This window comes from Arachis duranensis, chromosome 1 (genome assembly GCF_000817695.3).
Source record: "Arachis duranensis cultivar V14167 chromosome 1, aradu.V14167.gnm2.J7QH, whole genome shotgun sequence".
Classification (NCBI taxonomy): domain Eukaryota; kingdom Viridiplantae; phylum Streptophyta; class Magnoliopsida; order Fabales; family Fabaceae; genus Arachis; species Arachis duranensis.
In genome coordinates this window covers 4,598,109-4,610,276 of record NC_029772.3, presented here as the reverse complement: position 1 = coordinate 4,610,276, position 12,168 = coordinate 4,598,109, and the positions used below count along the sequence as shown (strand labels likewise).

The 12,168-nt window shown below is 28.7% G+C and overlaps 2 protein-coding genes across 5 annotated transcripts; one reads left to right on the top strand and one right to left on the bottom strand.

Annotated features, from left to right (window-relative positions):
- Positions 1 to 397: 397 nt before the first annotated feature.
- On the bottom strand, positions 398 to 4,636 carry LOC107495777 (uncharacterized). The gene is made up of 2 exons (XM_016116987.3): positions 4,468 to 4,636; positions 398 to 1,474 (listed from the first exon to the last, which is right to left on the bottom strand). Exons 1-2 carry the CDS (start codon positions 4,479 to 4,481, stop codon positions 703 to 705), a joined length of 786 nt encoding a protein of 261 aa, XP_015972473.1. The 5' UTR covers positions 4,482 to 4,636; the 3' UTR covers positions 398 to 702.
- A 998-nt stretch (positions 4,637 to 5,634) lies between these two features.
- On the top strand, positions 5,635 to 7,591 carry LOC107495857 (uncharacterized protein ycf20). Of its 4 annotated transcripts, none has more exons than XM_016117101.3 (2): positions 5,635 to 5,779; positions 6,680 to 7,591. In XM_016117101.3, exon 2 carries the CDS (start codon positions 6,729 to 6,731, stop codon positions 7,182 to 7,184), a length of 456 nt encoding a protein of 151 aa, XP_015972587.1. In that variant the 5' UTR covers positions 5,635 to 5,779; positions 6,680 to 6,728; the 3' UTR covers positions 7,185 to 7,591. The 4 variants fall into 4 exon arrangements, with proteins under 4 accessions (XP_015972587.1, XP_020990968.1, XP_052108975.1 ...); XM_021135309.2 differs by lacking the exon at positions 5,635 to 5,779 and adding an exon at positions 5,824 to 5,999; XM_052253015.1 differs by lacking the exon at positions 5,635 to 5,779 and adding an exon at positions 5,824 to 6,144.
- Positions 7,592 to 12,168: the final 4,577 nt, after the last annotated feature.

The following is a 12,168-nucleotide window of genomic DNA, read 5'->3' as shown; positions in this document are numbered from 1 at the left end:
CTTATGAAATAAGAAATATGTTCATTTCTGCACCGATCAATAATTAAGAAGAATTAGCAACTTGATGAATAAAAAAAATATGGGCAAAATCATTTCTCTTTAAGGAAGTGATTAATTAATGTCGAACGACAAATCACTGGATCATATGATTAGATACACTAGTGATAAATTGATGTTTTGTTGTAAAGTAAACTAATTTTCATGTTGATCCACCAAACTCAAACTATAATTCAACCCCATTTCCTTTGGCAATTGGCATCGTTGAATAATCTTTGAAGCAGCAATAATTACAAAAAATAAGTAACAGAACATTCTAAAGTTCCATGGGTTATATTCGTTTATAAAATTACTCACAAATCTAATCCTTGAACAATTATCCCCTTCTTTTGCTCCTTAATTTCCAAAGTCGGCCTTTAAAATGACTAAATTTTACCATCTACAATCCAATTTCAAAGCTTCTATGCAGACTAAACCGAACTAGTCACAAGAATCTGGTGGCAGGTGACCAGAAAAATAATCCACATAATTCACAATCCAGGCAAATGCTCATATTTTAATCAGCATATTGAAAAGCATATCTATATATATCCTAAAACAAATATAGTAAAGCAATGTCTATTGAAGCAAAATCTTAAATCATATAAAAGCTCAAGCTAACAGTTACAACTACAAAGGAGAAAGGGAGAGAGTCAACCAAGGGAATCACCGTCCTCTTGAAACTGCATCTTCCATCTCACCGTGTGATGAAGGAAATAACTCTATGTAGCGACTTCCGAGTGTCATCCTATCCTTTGCCATTGCCGCTTTAGAATCTTCGGCATTTGTGAATTCGACGTAAGCCTCCCCGGATGGCCTGCCTTCGGAGTTCATTACAATATGAACAGAATCTTCGGACAGCACAAAATCCTTGAAGAAGTCCATTATGTCATCCTTGCTAGCAGAAAATGGCAATCCCCTCAGCCGCAACACCCCGGTATGCTCAGCTGAGTCTTTTCCATCATCGTATGATTTAGCCCGAGGTGCACTTCGACGGGGTGAACTACCTCGAGTATCTGAAACCTCATTTGCAATTGCCTTGTAGTATTCCTGCCTCTTGCTTCTGAAAACCTCGACATATCTTCTACCTATGTTCTGCCTGTTTCTTTGAAGAGCAAAGTCGACTTGAAGAGGATAACCCAGAACGCAGAAGGCTTCACCAGTGAACTTTCCACCTTTGTGAACAAAAAGAACATCAACTATGTCAAGGCCATGGAAGAACTCGGCCACATCAGTTTCAGTGCAATCAAATGGGAGGCCACGCAATCGAACAACGGGAAAAGGTGGAGGAGGTGGTGGTTGGCTGACATATCCATATGGAGTTGGATTGTACATAAAACTGGAACCGGGGGAAGTACCATAGAATGAAGATCCCGGATCTACAGTCCGCTGACGCTTTGCAGCCATTTCACGCCCATCGCCACCATCAGCATATTTACTGCAATTTTGATCCATAACCATAACAGAAATTGAGAAGCTCGTTATTAGTTAACAAATATACACCATGATAAAATAGTGTAAACTTCAAACTAGTCCTCAAAAGATACGTGACTGTTTTAATCCTTCAAACATAATCCACTCTAGTATAAACATTAGGTCTTGAATAATTATAAGGAGATATCAAAATCTTACTTCTGGTTTCTATTTTCTTTTCTAATTTCTTTTTCAATGTTTTACGTTTTTAGCATTTGTGATGGAAAAAGGGAGAACGGAAATGAAAACAGAGATCAAATTTGTTGTTTTCACCGTTTTTCACATCTTTCTTAATAAAAAAAATCTGAAGATGAATGCAGAAAATTAATACCAAAATCAAACATGCTTATTTCCAAACCAAGAAACTGCATCATGTTGTGAATGTTAATAAGTCTCATATAACTTCACTCTTGCCTTTCTATTCTATAACATTATATACCATCTTGTTCCTTCTTCAATAAGGCAATCATAATCCTCTCTCTCCCTCTGCCCCTCCCCCTCTTCATTTTTACCCTCTCTCTGCCACATTAGGCAGAAATCATTTTCGCTCTTCCTCCCAACTTTTTTGATGTTTCAAATACATGCTAGACTTTTACATGGCATCAAGTAGCAACAGAAGGAAGCCATGTCAACATCAATAAATAAGGCAGACAAGTCAGTCGCCTATTAAGATTTAAACCTACTGAAAATGGACGGACGAACGCCATAAATGGCTCAATCCTCAAATGAAATTATTAATGACGGATGCCTAAGTGAGATGGAATCCATCCTTGAAGTTCTTGGGATGTACTTAAATCATAAAACAAGAAATCAGAAGGCTATAGAGGAATTTTTCTATAAAGCAAGTTACTGATAAAGAAAGCAGAATAAACTTGCATAAACACTTTTACATTGGCATGCTACTTTTTGGTGCAAAAGGGTAAAAAGAAGAATGACAACCAATAATCCTATAGAAGACATAGATTATAGATATATCATAAATAAAGGATATCATAAACCACAGTTGCCATGAACAAAAGAGCAAAAGACAGCACAAATAACACAAATTACTTCTCATGTGGTTCAACTTAGACTTTTGATAGTGTTCTTAAGTCTTAATCTAAAGTTTGGGTCTAAAATCTCATTCAAAGGGCACCTAATAAATGCTTGGTTACTACCTACTACGCTACCACTTGACACATCTAAATTAGAGGATCAGCTTAATCATGTCACTAAGCATTTTTTCATAACAAATAACAATACTGAAGCACAAACAATCTCTTAAGTTCAACACAAAAGGTGCAGAAATACCTTAAACAAAAAGCACTTGTTTTCATTATTTATTTAGTTATTAATGAAAAAAGTTCACTTATTTTCATTGAACAGGAAGCTCTGAACATGAAGCATACACAAACAAATGACTGAACACCAATGCAAGACAGCATCTTTAAACAAACTGCTCTTTGACTTAATTACTCCGATAGTGATAAGCAGATGGACTAATAGAAATGCATGATGAGCCATCAGCGATGACCACAAACAAATTGACAAATTAATCAATATTTAGTCACAAGAAGCAGTATGCCAGTTGATACTATCCCTTCAGGTTTCTTAAATGAACCTGTTATATGTGTGTGAGGGAAGAGATGGAGGATCCCAATTTTATGCATAATATCATCAAGCATAAAAGACAAAAGACCACAGTAGTCACCATATTCTCATCTAGTACAGCCAATAATCCATAACAAACAATCAGGAAAACAATAGTCCATAAGAACTTAAGAAATGCAATAGTCCATAATCACATTGTTGTATAACTATGACAAATATTAAATATGAAGTCTGTGTATAACACCTTACATTAGGATGCGGCCAAATGTTTTAACTATTGAATCACTTGCATTCTGAATTATGTCTGTTAAGTAATTTGTGATGGTAAAGTTGAGGCATTTCAAGAAACATTTCTATTAGTTACTCTAGTTCACAATGTTAGTCTTTTAAGGTTAGGCACTAGGATTAAGAAAATATAAGAGTGCTCTAGATCTAAATGACTAAAATACCAAGTAGAAAAGAGAAATTTACACATCATATCACTGATCAATGTCACTAAAATAAGTGGCAACGAAATGAATGTAAGGAAAGCAAAGATAATAATGGTATCAGAAATTCTTTTGTGTTGAGTAAAATGACAATCAATTAGAATATCTTGAATTCTTTAAAAATATTAATATTGCAGAAGGAACTTAGTAATAAAAAGGTGGACCTCTACTATTTCATGCATTAAAAACTAGAACTTAAGGAAGACCTAAACTTATAGAGAAACCCCATAAGCTGCAAACTATTCTGCATACACCCCTCCATGCCTTCCTAATTCATAAGAGTTATTATGACTTTGAAATTCTCCCCTTGGTTACTTATAACACATTGAATAAAATTTCATTCCAAAACAAATAATTAGTAAGAGTAAAGGGTTTGATCTTCCCAGCATTCAGTTTTATGCAGCAACAGCTTTATCATAATGCAAGGAATACATTACAGCTATAATTGCAATCATATCATTTATCTGAAAACCTATAACTCGAGCATTCCCCCTCATACGTTTTTGCATTACTTTATTGAGACAACGCTTGTAAGTAACTCATCATTCATCACTATTCAGTATTCACCTATAATTAAATATAATTTGTTTCGAATTTGAGAGCAAAAGGAAGATAGTTCAAAATTTCGTAAAAGAAATCAACCAATTACCATTACGGGTCGGTGAAATTTTGACAATTTAAAAACATTTCAACACAATCATAATAAAAAGAGGGGAAAAAAAAGAAAAGAAAATTCAATAGAATTAAGAAATTAAGCCACGCTTTGCATAAGATAGAAAAGGGGGAAAAATCCCCAATCCTAATTAGGTAATAATAAGAACAACGGAAAGAAAGAAAGAATTGAAATAAGAAAACAAAGAGGTAGAGAAAGTGTTGTTACCCTCTGTAGAACATTGTATGAAGAATTTGAATCAAAGGAGGTGAATTTTGTTAGTTTGGAGCTAAGTTTTGAAGATAGGGCAAAAAAAAAAAAAAAACTCCTCTTCCGTTCTGTTCAGTTTTCGTGACTTGGTACTTTTTCTTTGTGCTGTTAACTTCGTTATTTCGTTTGGTTTTGCTCGAATGCTAAGGTCCCTTTTTATTGGTTAAAATCCCTAATACTATTATACTACTATTTCTATACTATATAAAAAAAATTTAATGTAAATATAAAAAAAATCAAAATTTTAATATACTAAAATAAATAAAATATTTTACTTTATTTATTAACCAATGCTTTTGAAACATTTATTAGCTGATTCATTTTCAGATCTAGATTTTGTTTTGAAGTAATATAATATAATATAGAAGAATGACTAGATGTCATTGTTTATGTAAATTTTAGTCTAGTCTTATAAGCACAAAATGGAGTGTAACAAGTCTAACAAATACGTTGTTATAATATAACATTTTAAAGAACTTTTATTTGTACATATGGTTGTCTAACAGGTTTATTCAGTTTGTTTAGACTTTAGACTCGTCTATTTAAAAGAGGGGAGTAAATTATACATTAAATATATATGAGTCTTCAAATTTTCAAATTAAAAAGTGTAAACTATTTAGGGGAAGTCTATAGAACTAAATGGATACTGGATAGGTTCATTTATTTATTATTTTTTATATTTTGTTTAAATAAAAAATTTTTATTTTAGACTAAAATTTTTCATATTTTAATAATTTGTTCATTTTAAAATCAAGTTTTTTTTTGTTAGTTTGAAATATTTGACTTTATTATTAAAAAAAAATCTCTTTTGTTTTTTGTCAACACAGTATTTTTTTTACTACTTGCAAAGTTATAAACTGAAAACAAATGAATAGTCCTTTTTAAATTCACCTTTCTATAAAAAAACGATATCTTTTTTATAAAATAAAATTGATCTTATATTATTTATTAGTTTCAATGTAAATTTTAATTACAAATCTATTTATTTCTTAAAAATATTCTAAAAATATTCCATTAGAGTTGCTTAGTATTTAGAATTAATTTTTTTTTGGTTAACTATTTAGAAATTAATTTAAGGGGGGGAAATTAATAGAATACTTGGTCCAAAAGGTATAGCCCATGGCATATTCACAGAAACCTAAACAAAAATTCTCTTGAGCCCAAAAATGGAAGGGAAAAAAAACATGGAGATGCTGTGTTTGGTGTTGGGGTCTCTAGTTTCCAGAGTCCACAGAATAGCAGAAAGTTTATTCTACTTTCCTCCATTTAGGTCAGTGAAGCGCACTATCAAATCTCAAAGCCATTTCATATTCATTCAATCATTATTTACACATTCCTTTTCTTTCTTGCCCTCTTAACTAATTCAAATTTATAAACCAATAATAATAATAAAGTTTGAAATTCTGTTTATGGTTCCAATTTCTATGAAGTGCTCAAGAAACAGAAATAAACAAATCCATGATATTTGTGTTCATGATTTGATGATACTGGTAGGATTAGCGATGCTGGAGAACTTTTTAATATGATGATGGCGCAAAGAAACTTTATTTAGTATCTTCATTGCAAACAGTGCGGTAGAAGATGCTCATGAAGTGTTTGATATAATGCCTCAATGATTTTCAAACTTATACACATGTATTGTTTCTATAAAAATGTTGCTTCTGTTGTGTTGTGATTTGTGAGGCTGTGATAATCTGACCTACTAGCAGGTTTTCTAAGTAAAGTTATTTGTAAGAATTTTCATGTGAAATGAAGCACTCATGTCTTTAAACTTCTGCACTATTTTTTCACCTTAGCTCATATTATTCTTCTGAATATTGCTATGAACCATTGAGCATATTATAGACCCGTCCTATTTAAATACTTGTGTTGCTTTGAAACGTCAACTTTAAGTTTTAGATGCTTGAGGAAATTTTACAGTGGATGATCTGTGCCTATGATCTATGTGCTATTCTAATGCAAATATGTAAAATTAAGATTAAAATTTAAGAACCACTTGTAGCTGAAAATACTACAATCAAATTTTAGTCCACATTAAATTCCTGGTATTACTAATTCTGTTCTACTTATTTGATATCTTTTCGCTTTATTTTTGTATTGGTGTTATTCTTGCTGGATTGAATATGTGATTATCTGATATATAACATTCTGCATCTACTAACTTTCCTAGGCTGGCTATCTTTCTGGTTCAAACTTACTGATTTCTGATAAAGAGAACAATGGCTCTGTCAATGAACCTGATCCATATTGGTCTCAACTTTCGCCTGAGTACTAAACCCAAAGTTGGGGTCTCTGGAAGGTTTACGTCCAGATCTTCAGCAGGGCTTCGTGTTCGAGCCGTCCAAGATAATGGCGGATCACGGAGGCTAGTTGACATCATTCGACTCGTGCCTGAACTCTCGAGGAATTACTTCAAGAGCCCTTCTCGCAGGACCCTATTCGGTGGAATCTCCTTGCTAGGTGGATTCTATGTTGCACAGACAATCTCCCTATCATTTGGAGCTCTAGGAGTCAATGATGTCATTGCAGCAGTGCTTTGTGTTCTTCTTACAGAGTATGTGACTAAGTTCTATTACAGCAGGCCTAAAGTTACTTTTCCTATTGCTCTTCTGAACAATTTCAAAATGGGTTTCACTTATGGTCTCTTCATTGATGCCTTCAAGCTTGCCAGTTAATCTTTATTGATATCTTAGTGCAACTTCTCCTCTTCAAAATTTGTTCCATTATTTATCAAGAAAAATATAATTAAGCCCCCTAAATTACAGTCCATGTAGAATTTACACCTTAAACTTTCAAATATGTAATTTGATACCAAGTTGTAAATAATGCACAAATAGTGGATCCAATATTGCTGTCAGCATTAGAATTAGTTAGGTTATGTATTCTCATCAAACCTCTCACAAATTATGGTGAAAGAACAACAGAATGTTTTGGTTTTGTGGAAATGTTTCTTGTCCAGTTAATATCATCTTCATCAATGTTAGGTGAGGTGATGGTATTAAAACATCACTTTTAGAAGAGGAATGTTGCAATTCAAGTTCATTTGATGGGTAGAAACCCCCTATTATGCCTGAATTTATCATTTACTTGTAGTAGTTTTTTTCTACTTTTTAATTGGTATTGTTTACTGAGTAGTTAAATGATTTAAGTTAGTAGGAATAAATTATTTTAGAAATAGTGTATTTATTCAAAAGCTCTGGCCAAAATTATAGTATTTTTCTTTATTATCTTATAAAGTATCTTCGCAATATGAATGGACGTGTGAAAATAAATAAATAAATAAATCAAAACATGCGTGTTTGAGTTTGACAATCTTGGTTGCTTGCATCATATAAAATGGTAGATTGTATATGCATCCATCATAATTCATACAATTGATGCATTCATTTTTTTTTAATAATTCTTTCATGTTTTAACTTGTGCAGTAAAGTATAATATATTAGTGAAATCAATTAGCAATAATGTCGAGAAGATCCTCACATAACCACAAAGCACACAGTCCCAACTACGATGAATAAAATAAAAGGACTATGCTATTTTGATCCCATCTTTAGTAACACGTGGAGTTCATATCTGAATTCATGTCTTGAACTGCGATATAATATTGTAAACTATGTGCATATCATCAGGAATCAGCAATGGACAATTTTAAAAATAATCATTTGGTGAATATTTTAAAATAATTTAATCAATATCATGATTCCTTAATCAGAATTTCATTTCTGGGCTTAAAAATAAAATTAAGATGACAAATTATCCGATGAGAATCTCGAATATCTTTTTCAGCTCCAACAAAAAAAATCATGGTACCAATCACTCATGACGTGTCTAACATTATAGATCGGTACACAAATCCAAACTGGAATAAAGAAACCTCACCAGCCAGCATGTGACCCAGTGATTCTGGTTTCCTCCCACCTAAGAAGAAATTTGTCATCAAACTATTTATTCGAAACTTAAATAAATAGAGAAATACATAAGGTTGTTTTTTTTTTTTTTGGCACTGAAAATGAGAGTGAGAGAATAAGATTGATATTGTATTTAAACTAAATAAAATATTGAGATATAATTCAATAATGTACATTTTATATCAATCACAACACAAAGATTTAATTTAATTTTTATCGCTTTATTTATCTTCTCGTTTCTATCTTTTAATTTTAGTGTTTTTTCTAAACATAACCTAAATAATTATATCATATGAATCTTTTCATATAAAAATTTCTTTTTTTTAATTTATGTAAATTTATAAAACGTATATATTTTAAATTAATCAAGATCAAATTCCAAACATTTTAATTATAGTATTATAAAAGATTGTGAGTAACTATTTACGGAAAGATGAATTTCTAAAATGATGATAGGTCGTTGGTTTTTAGCATATGAATACTCGAGAAACAACGCCTAATTACTTGGGGAAGAAATTGCACCATGGTGACTCTATTTGGATTAGATGTAAAATTAAATTTGGGGAAGCATTTTTTTTTTGTAACTATAGGATATGTATACTTCTAATTTAAAAATTTAGAGAATCAATAAAATTTATTATTTTTAATTAATAATTAATTATTAATGTATAAAAATATATGTTAAAAATATATTATTAAAATTAAAAAATTAAATTAATAATTAAAAATAAAAACAAAAATAATAAATTTTGTTAGTTGTTGAATATTTTAAGGTATTATTGTATTGGAATAAAGGTGATAAGTATTTTCCTTCTTCATGTTTGTTTGGGTTGGCATTTGTGGTAGCCGGATATTCCTATTCCTAGTCCCCAGATGACACCTGTCCACATGATCTCAGAATTCAGACCTCATTCAAGTTGACTTTTATTTCGAGTCGAACTTCGAAGTAGGGTTTTCTTTTGCTGCGTTTGTTTACGAAAAAAAATTACACAAAACACTAAAAATAAAATAGAATAAGATACTAAAAATAAAAATATAAAATTTTGTGTTAGAAACAAGAGAGTAATTCTGAAGAGTGTAGTATTGAGTGTGAATCAAAGGTACAATGTAAAAGGGTATATATAGGTGCTAGAAGAATAAAATTGTCAAATATCTACTTAATATACTAAAATTAGATTTTTCTCCAACTAATAAGGGTGACGTGTCACTCTCTCGTGAGTCTGTTTTTCCTCCAAAACGAATAAATTTTTTCATCTATTCTAAATTATTTATTATAATTATACTAATTTAAGAACATATCTTCATTATAATTATATCAAATCAATATTTAATGCACTATTAAACTACTTATCAATTATAATGCGTAATTACTGTACATAATAACAAATTGCCTTAATAATAATTAATTTACCTATTTATTTTTGTTTTACTAAGGTCTATAAATAGTATTTTTCTGTCATACATACATCTAAATTTGAGAGTCAGCTCATAATTTTATATTTAGTATTTTTTTACTACTTCATAGAATAAGAATGTATTCTTCATTTTTTATTAAAGTTGATCCTTTTAATGTACAATTTATAATTTTTTATAATATTTTTCATATACTCATTCTATTATATTATTCTTTTAATAATTTATTAATTGTTGTTACTCTAAGTTGTTCTTATCGTCTAATGTTTCAATTCAATTGTCTTTTACCACAATCGTTTACAATGCATCACATCTATAAAATACCTCATCGAGTTGTCTTTACTGATTCGGATTCCAACTACATGGATGTAAGCGTTCAAAGAAGGGGCAATAATTTCTACTTTACCGAATGATTGTTGGATCTACTCACCTATTATGACCAACCTAATGGAATGTGGTTAAAGGAGGATGAGTAAATTATTATAATTTTAATTATTCGATTAAAATTGTAATATCAGTTATGATATTTTAATTATTAATGCATTATTAAACTACTTATCAATAATTTTAATTATCTAACATTTGTAATTTATTTTTATAATTAAAATAATTAAAATTAAGTAGATCGTTATTAAACTACTTATCAATAATTTTAATTATCTAACATTTATAATTTACTCATCCTCCTTTTTTATCAAATTATTATAATTATTCGGTTGCATAATTTCTCATTAGATTCACCATCCTAAATTGGTCAATTTGGTTCAAATTCAGATTTTGTTTTTCTTTTTTTTTTAATTGCTTTTATTGCAGCAAGTGTCCTCAGATTTTTATTGTGAGCTGCAAAATAAATGTCCCAAACTCTCAATACTTTTGTCATCCTTTTCGTTGTGTTTTTAACTCTATTGATGTACTATTAATTTTAAATTTGTACGAATTTTAAATGTTGATACTTACGATATTATTTCAGTTGGTTGTCGTTACGAGAATGACTTTATACTATACGTGACTAAAGACTAAAATAGATTCAATATTGTTTAAGTAATTTTGGTTTTAATATTAGTATTTGATTAAATTATAATTAGAGAATTTTAAATTATTACCTCAATTTATATATATTATGATTATTTTTCATGGATGTACTATTTTTAAATAATTTAATAATTAATAAAATAAAGTGGTGTCAAGTATATTATTTAAGTTTATTTTTATTCTTTATTTTTTTATTGGTATTTTCATTATATTTGACAAAAAAAACTCTACTTAAATATATAGTTTTTCGTTGTCCTAAGCACAATTTAGTTGCCAATAAAAATCAATTTTATCTATAAAAAATAATGAAATATGTATCTTTTGATATTATATTAATATAGTAAGTAGACATTATGATATAATAATATTTTTAATTGCATTATAATTGTCTCATAAATAATATATGATTATATTATTTTAGAAAAAAATTTTTATTATAATTATATCAAATCAATATTTAATTATGATAAAATATGTTAATTATAATTATATCATAAAATTATAATAATTACGATAGTTATGTTATATATTTTAATCATTTATGTAAGTAAATAAATTAGAAAACAATCAAATCAAATCATGACGGTAAATAAATAATATAGAATATTATTATATATTTAATTGCATTATAATTAGCTCATGAATAATGTATGATTATATTATTTTAGAAAAATATTTTTATTATAATTATATCAAATCAATATTTAATATATTATTTAAATCTAATTTTTATATAACAATAATATTATATATATTTATATATCACTTTTTTAAACTCATTCTTACAAATATATATTGGCATATAATTAATATAGATAACATATATACTTAATAAATATCTTTATTAAATTAATTATAACGATTAATACAAGATAATCTCATAAGTATAACCTAATTATAGCAAGAGTTTTCATAAAAATAATTGACTACTAATTTGAATATAATTGATATAGTTAAATTGATACAACCTATAAGATTGAGAATATGTAGCAATTATAGCAATTATTATATCAATTATAATAATCATTCACGTGACTTCATATACAGTAATTTTTGAATTATAATTGTCACATAATTATACTTGAATATTATTTAATTTTAGATGTTTTATAGGTAATATTCATTATCACATGAATTATCATCATTATTCAATAATAATAATAATAATTTTGAATTTATATAATTGATATAATTGATATAGTTTTAATTCTCATTCATATGTAATAATTTTATTAGTATGTATTCACAGTTTTAATCAATAAATAATAATAATAATAATAATAATAATAATAATAATAATAATAAT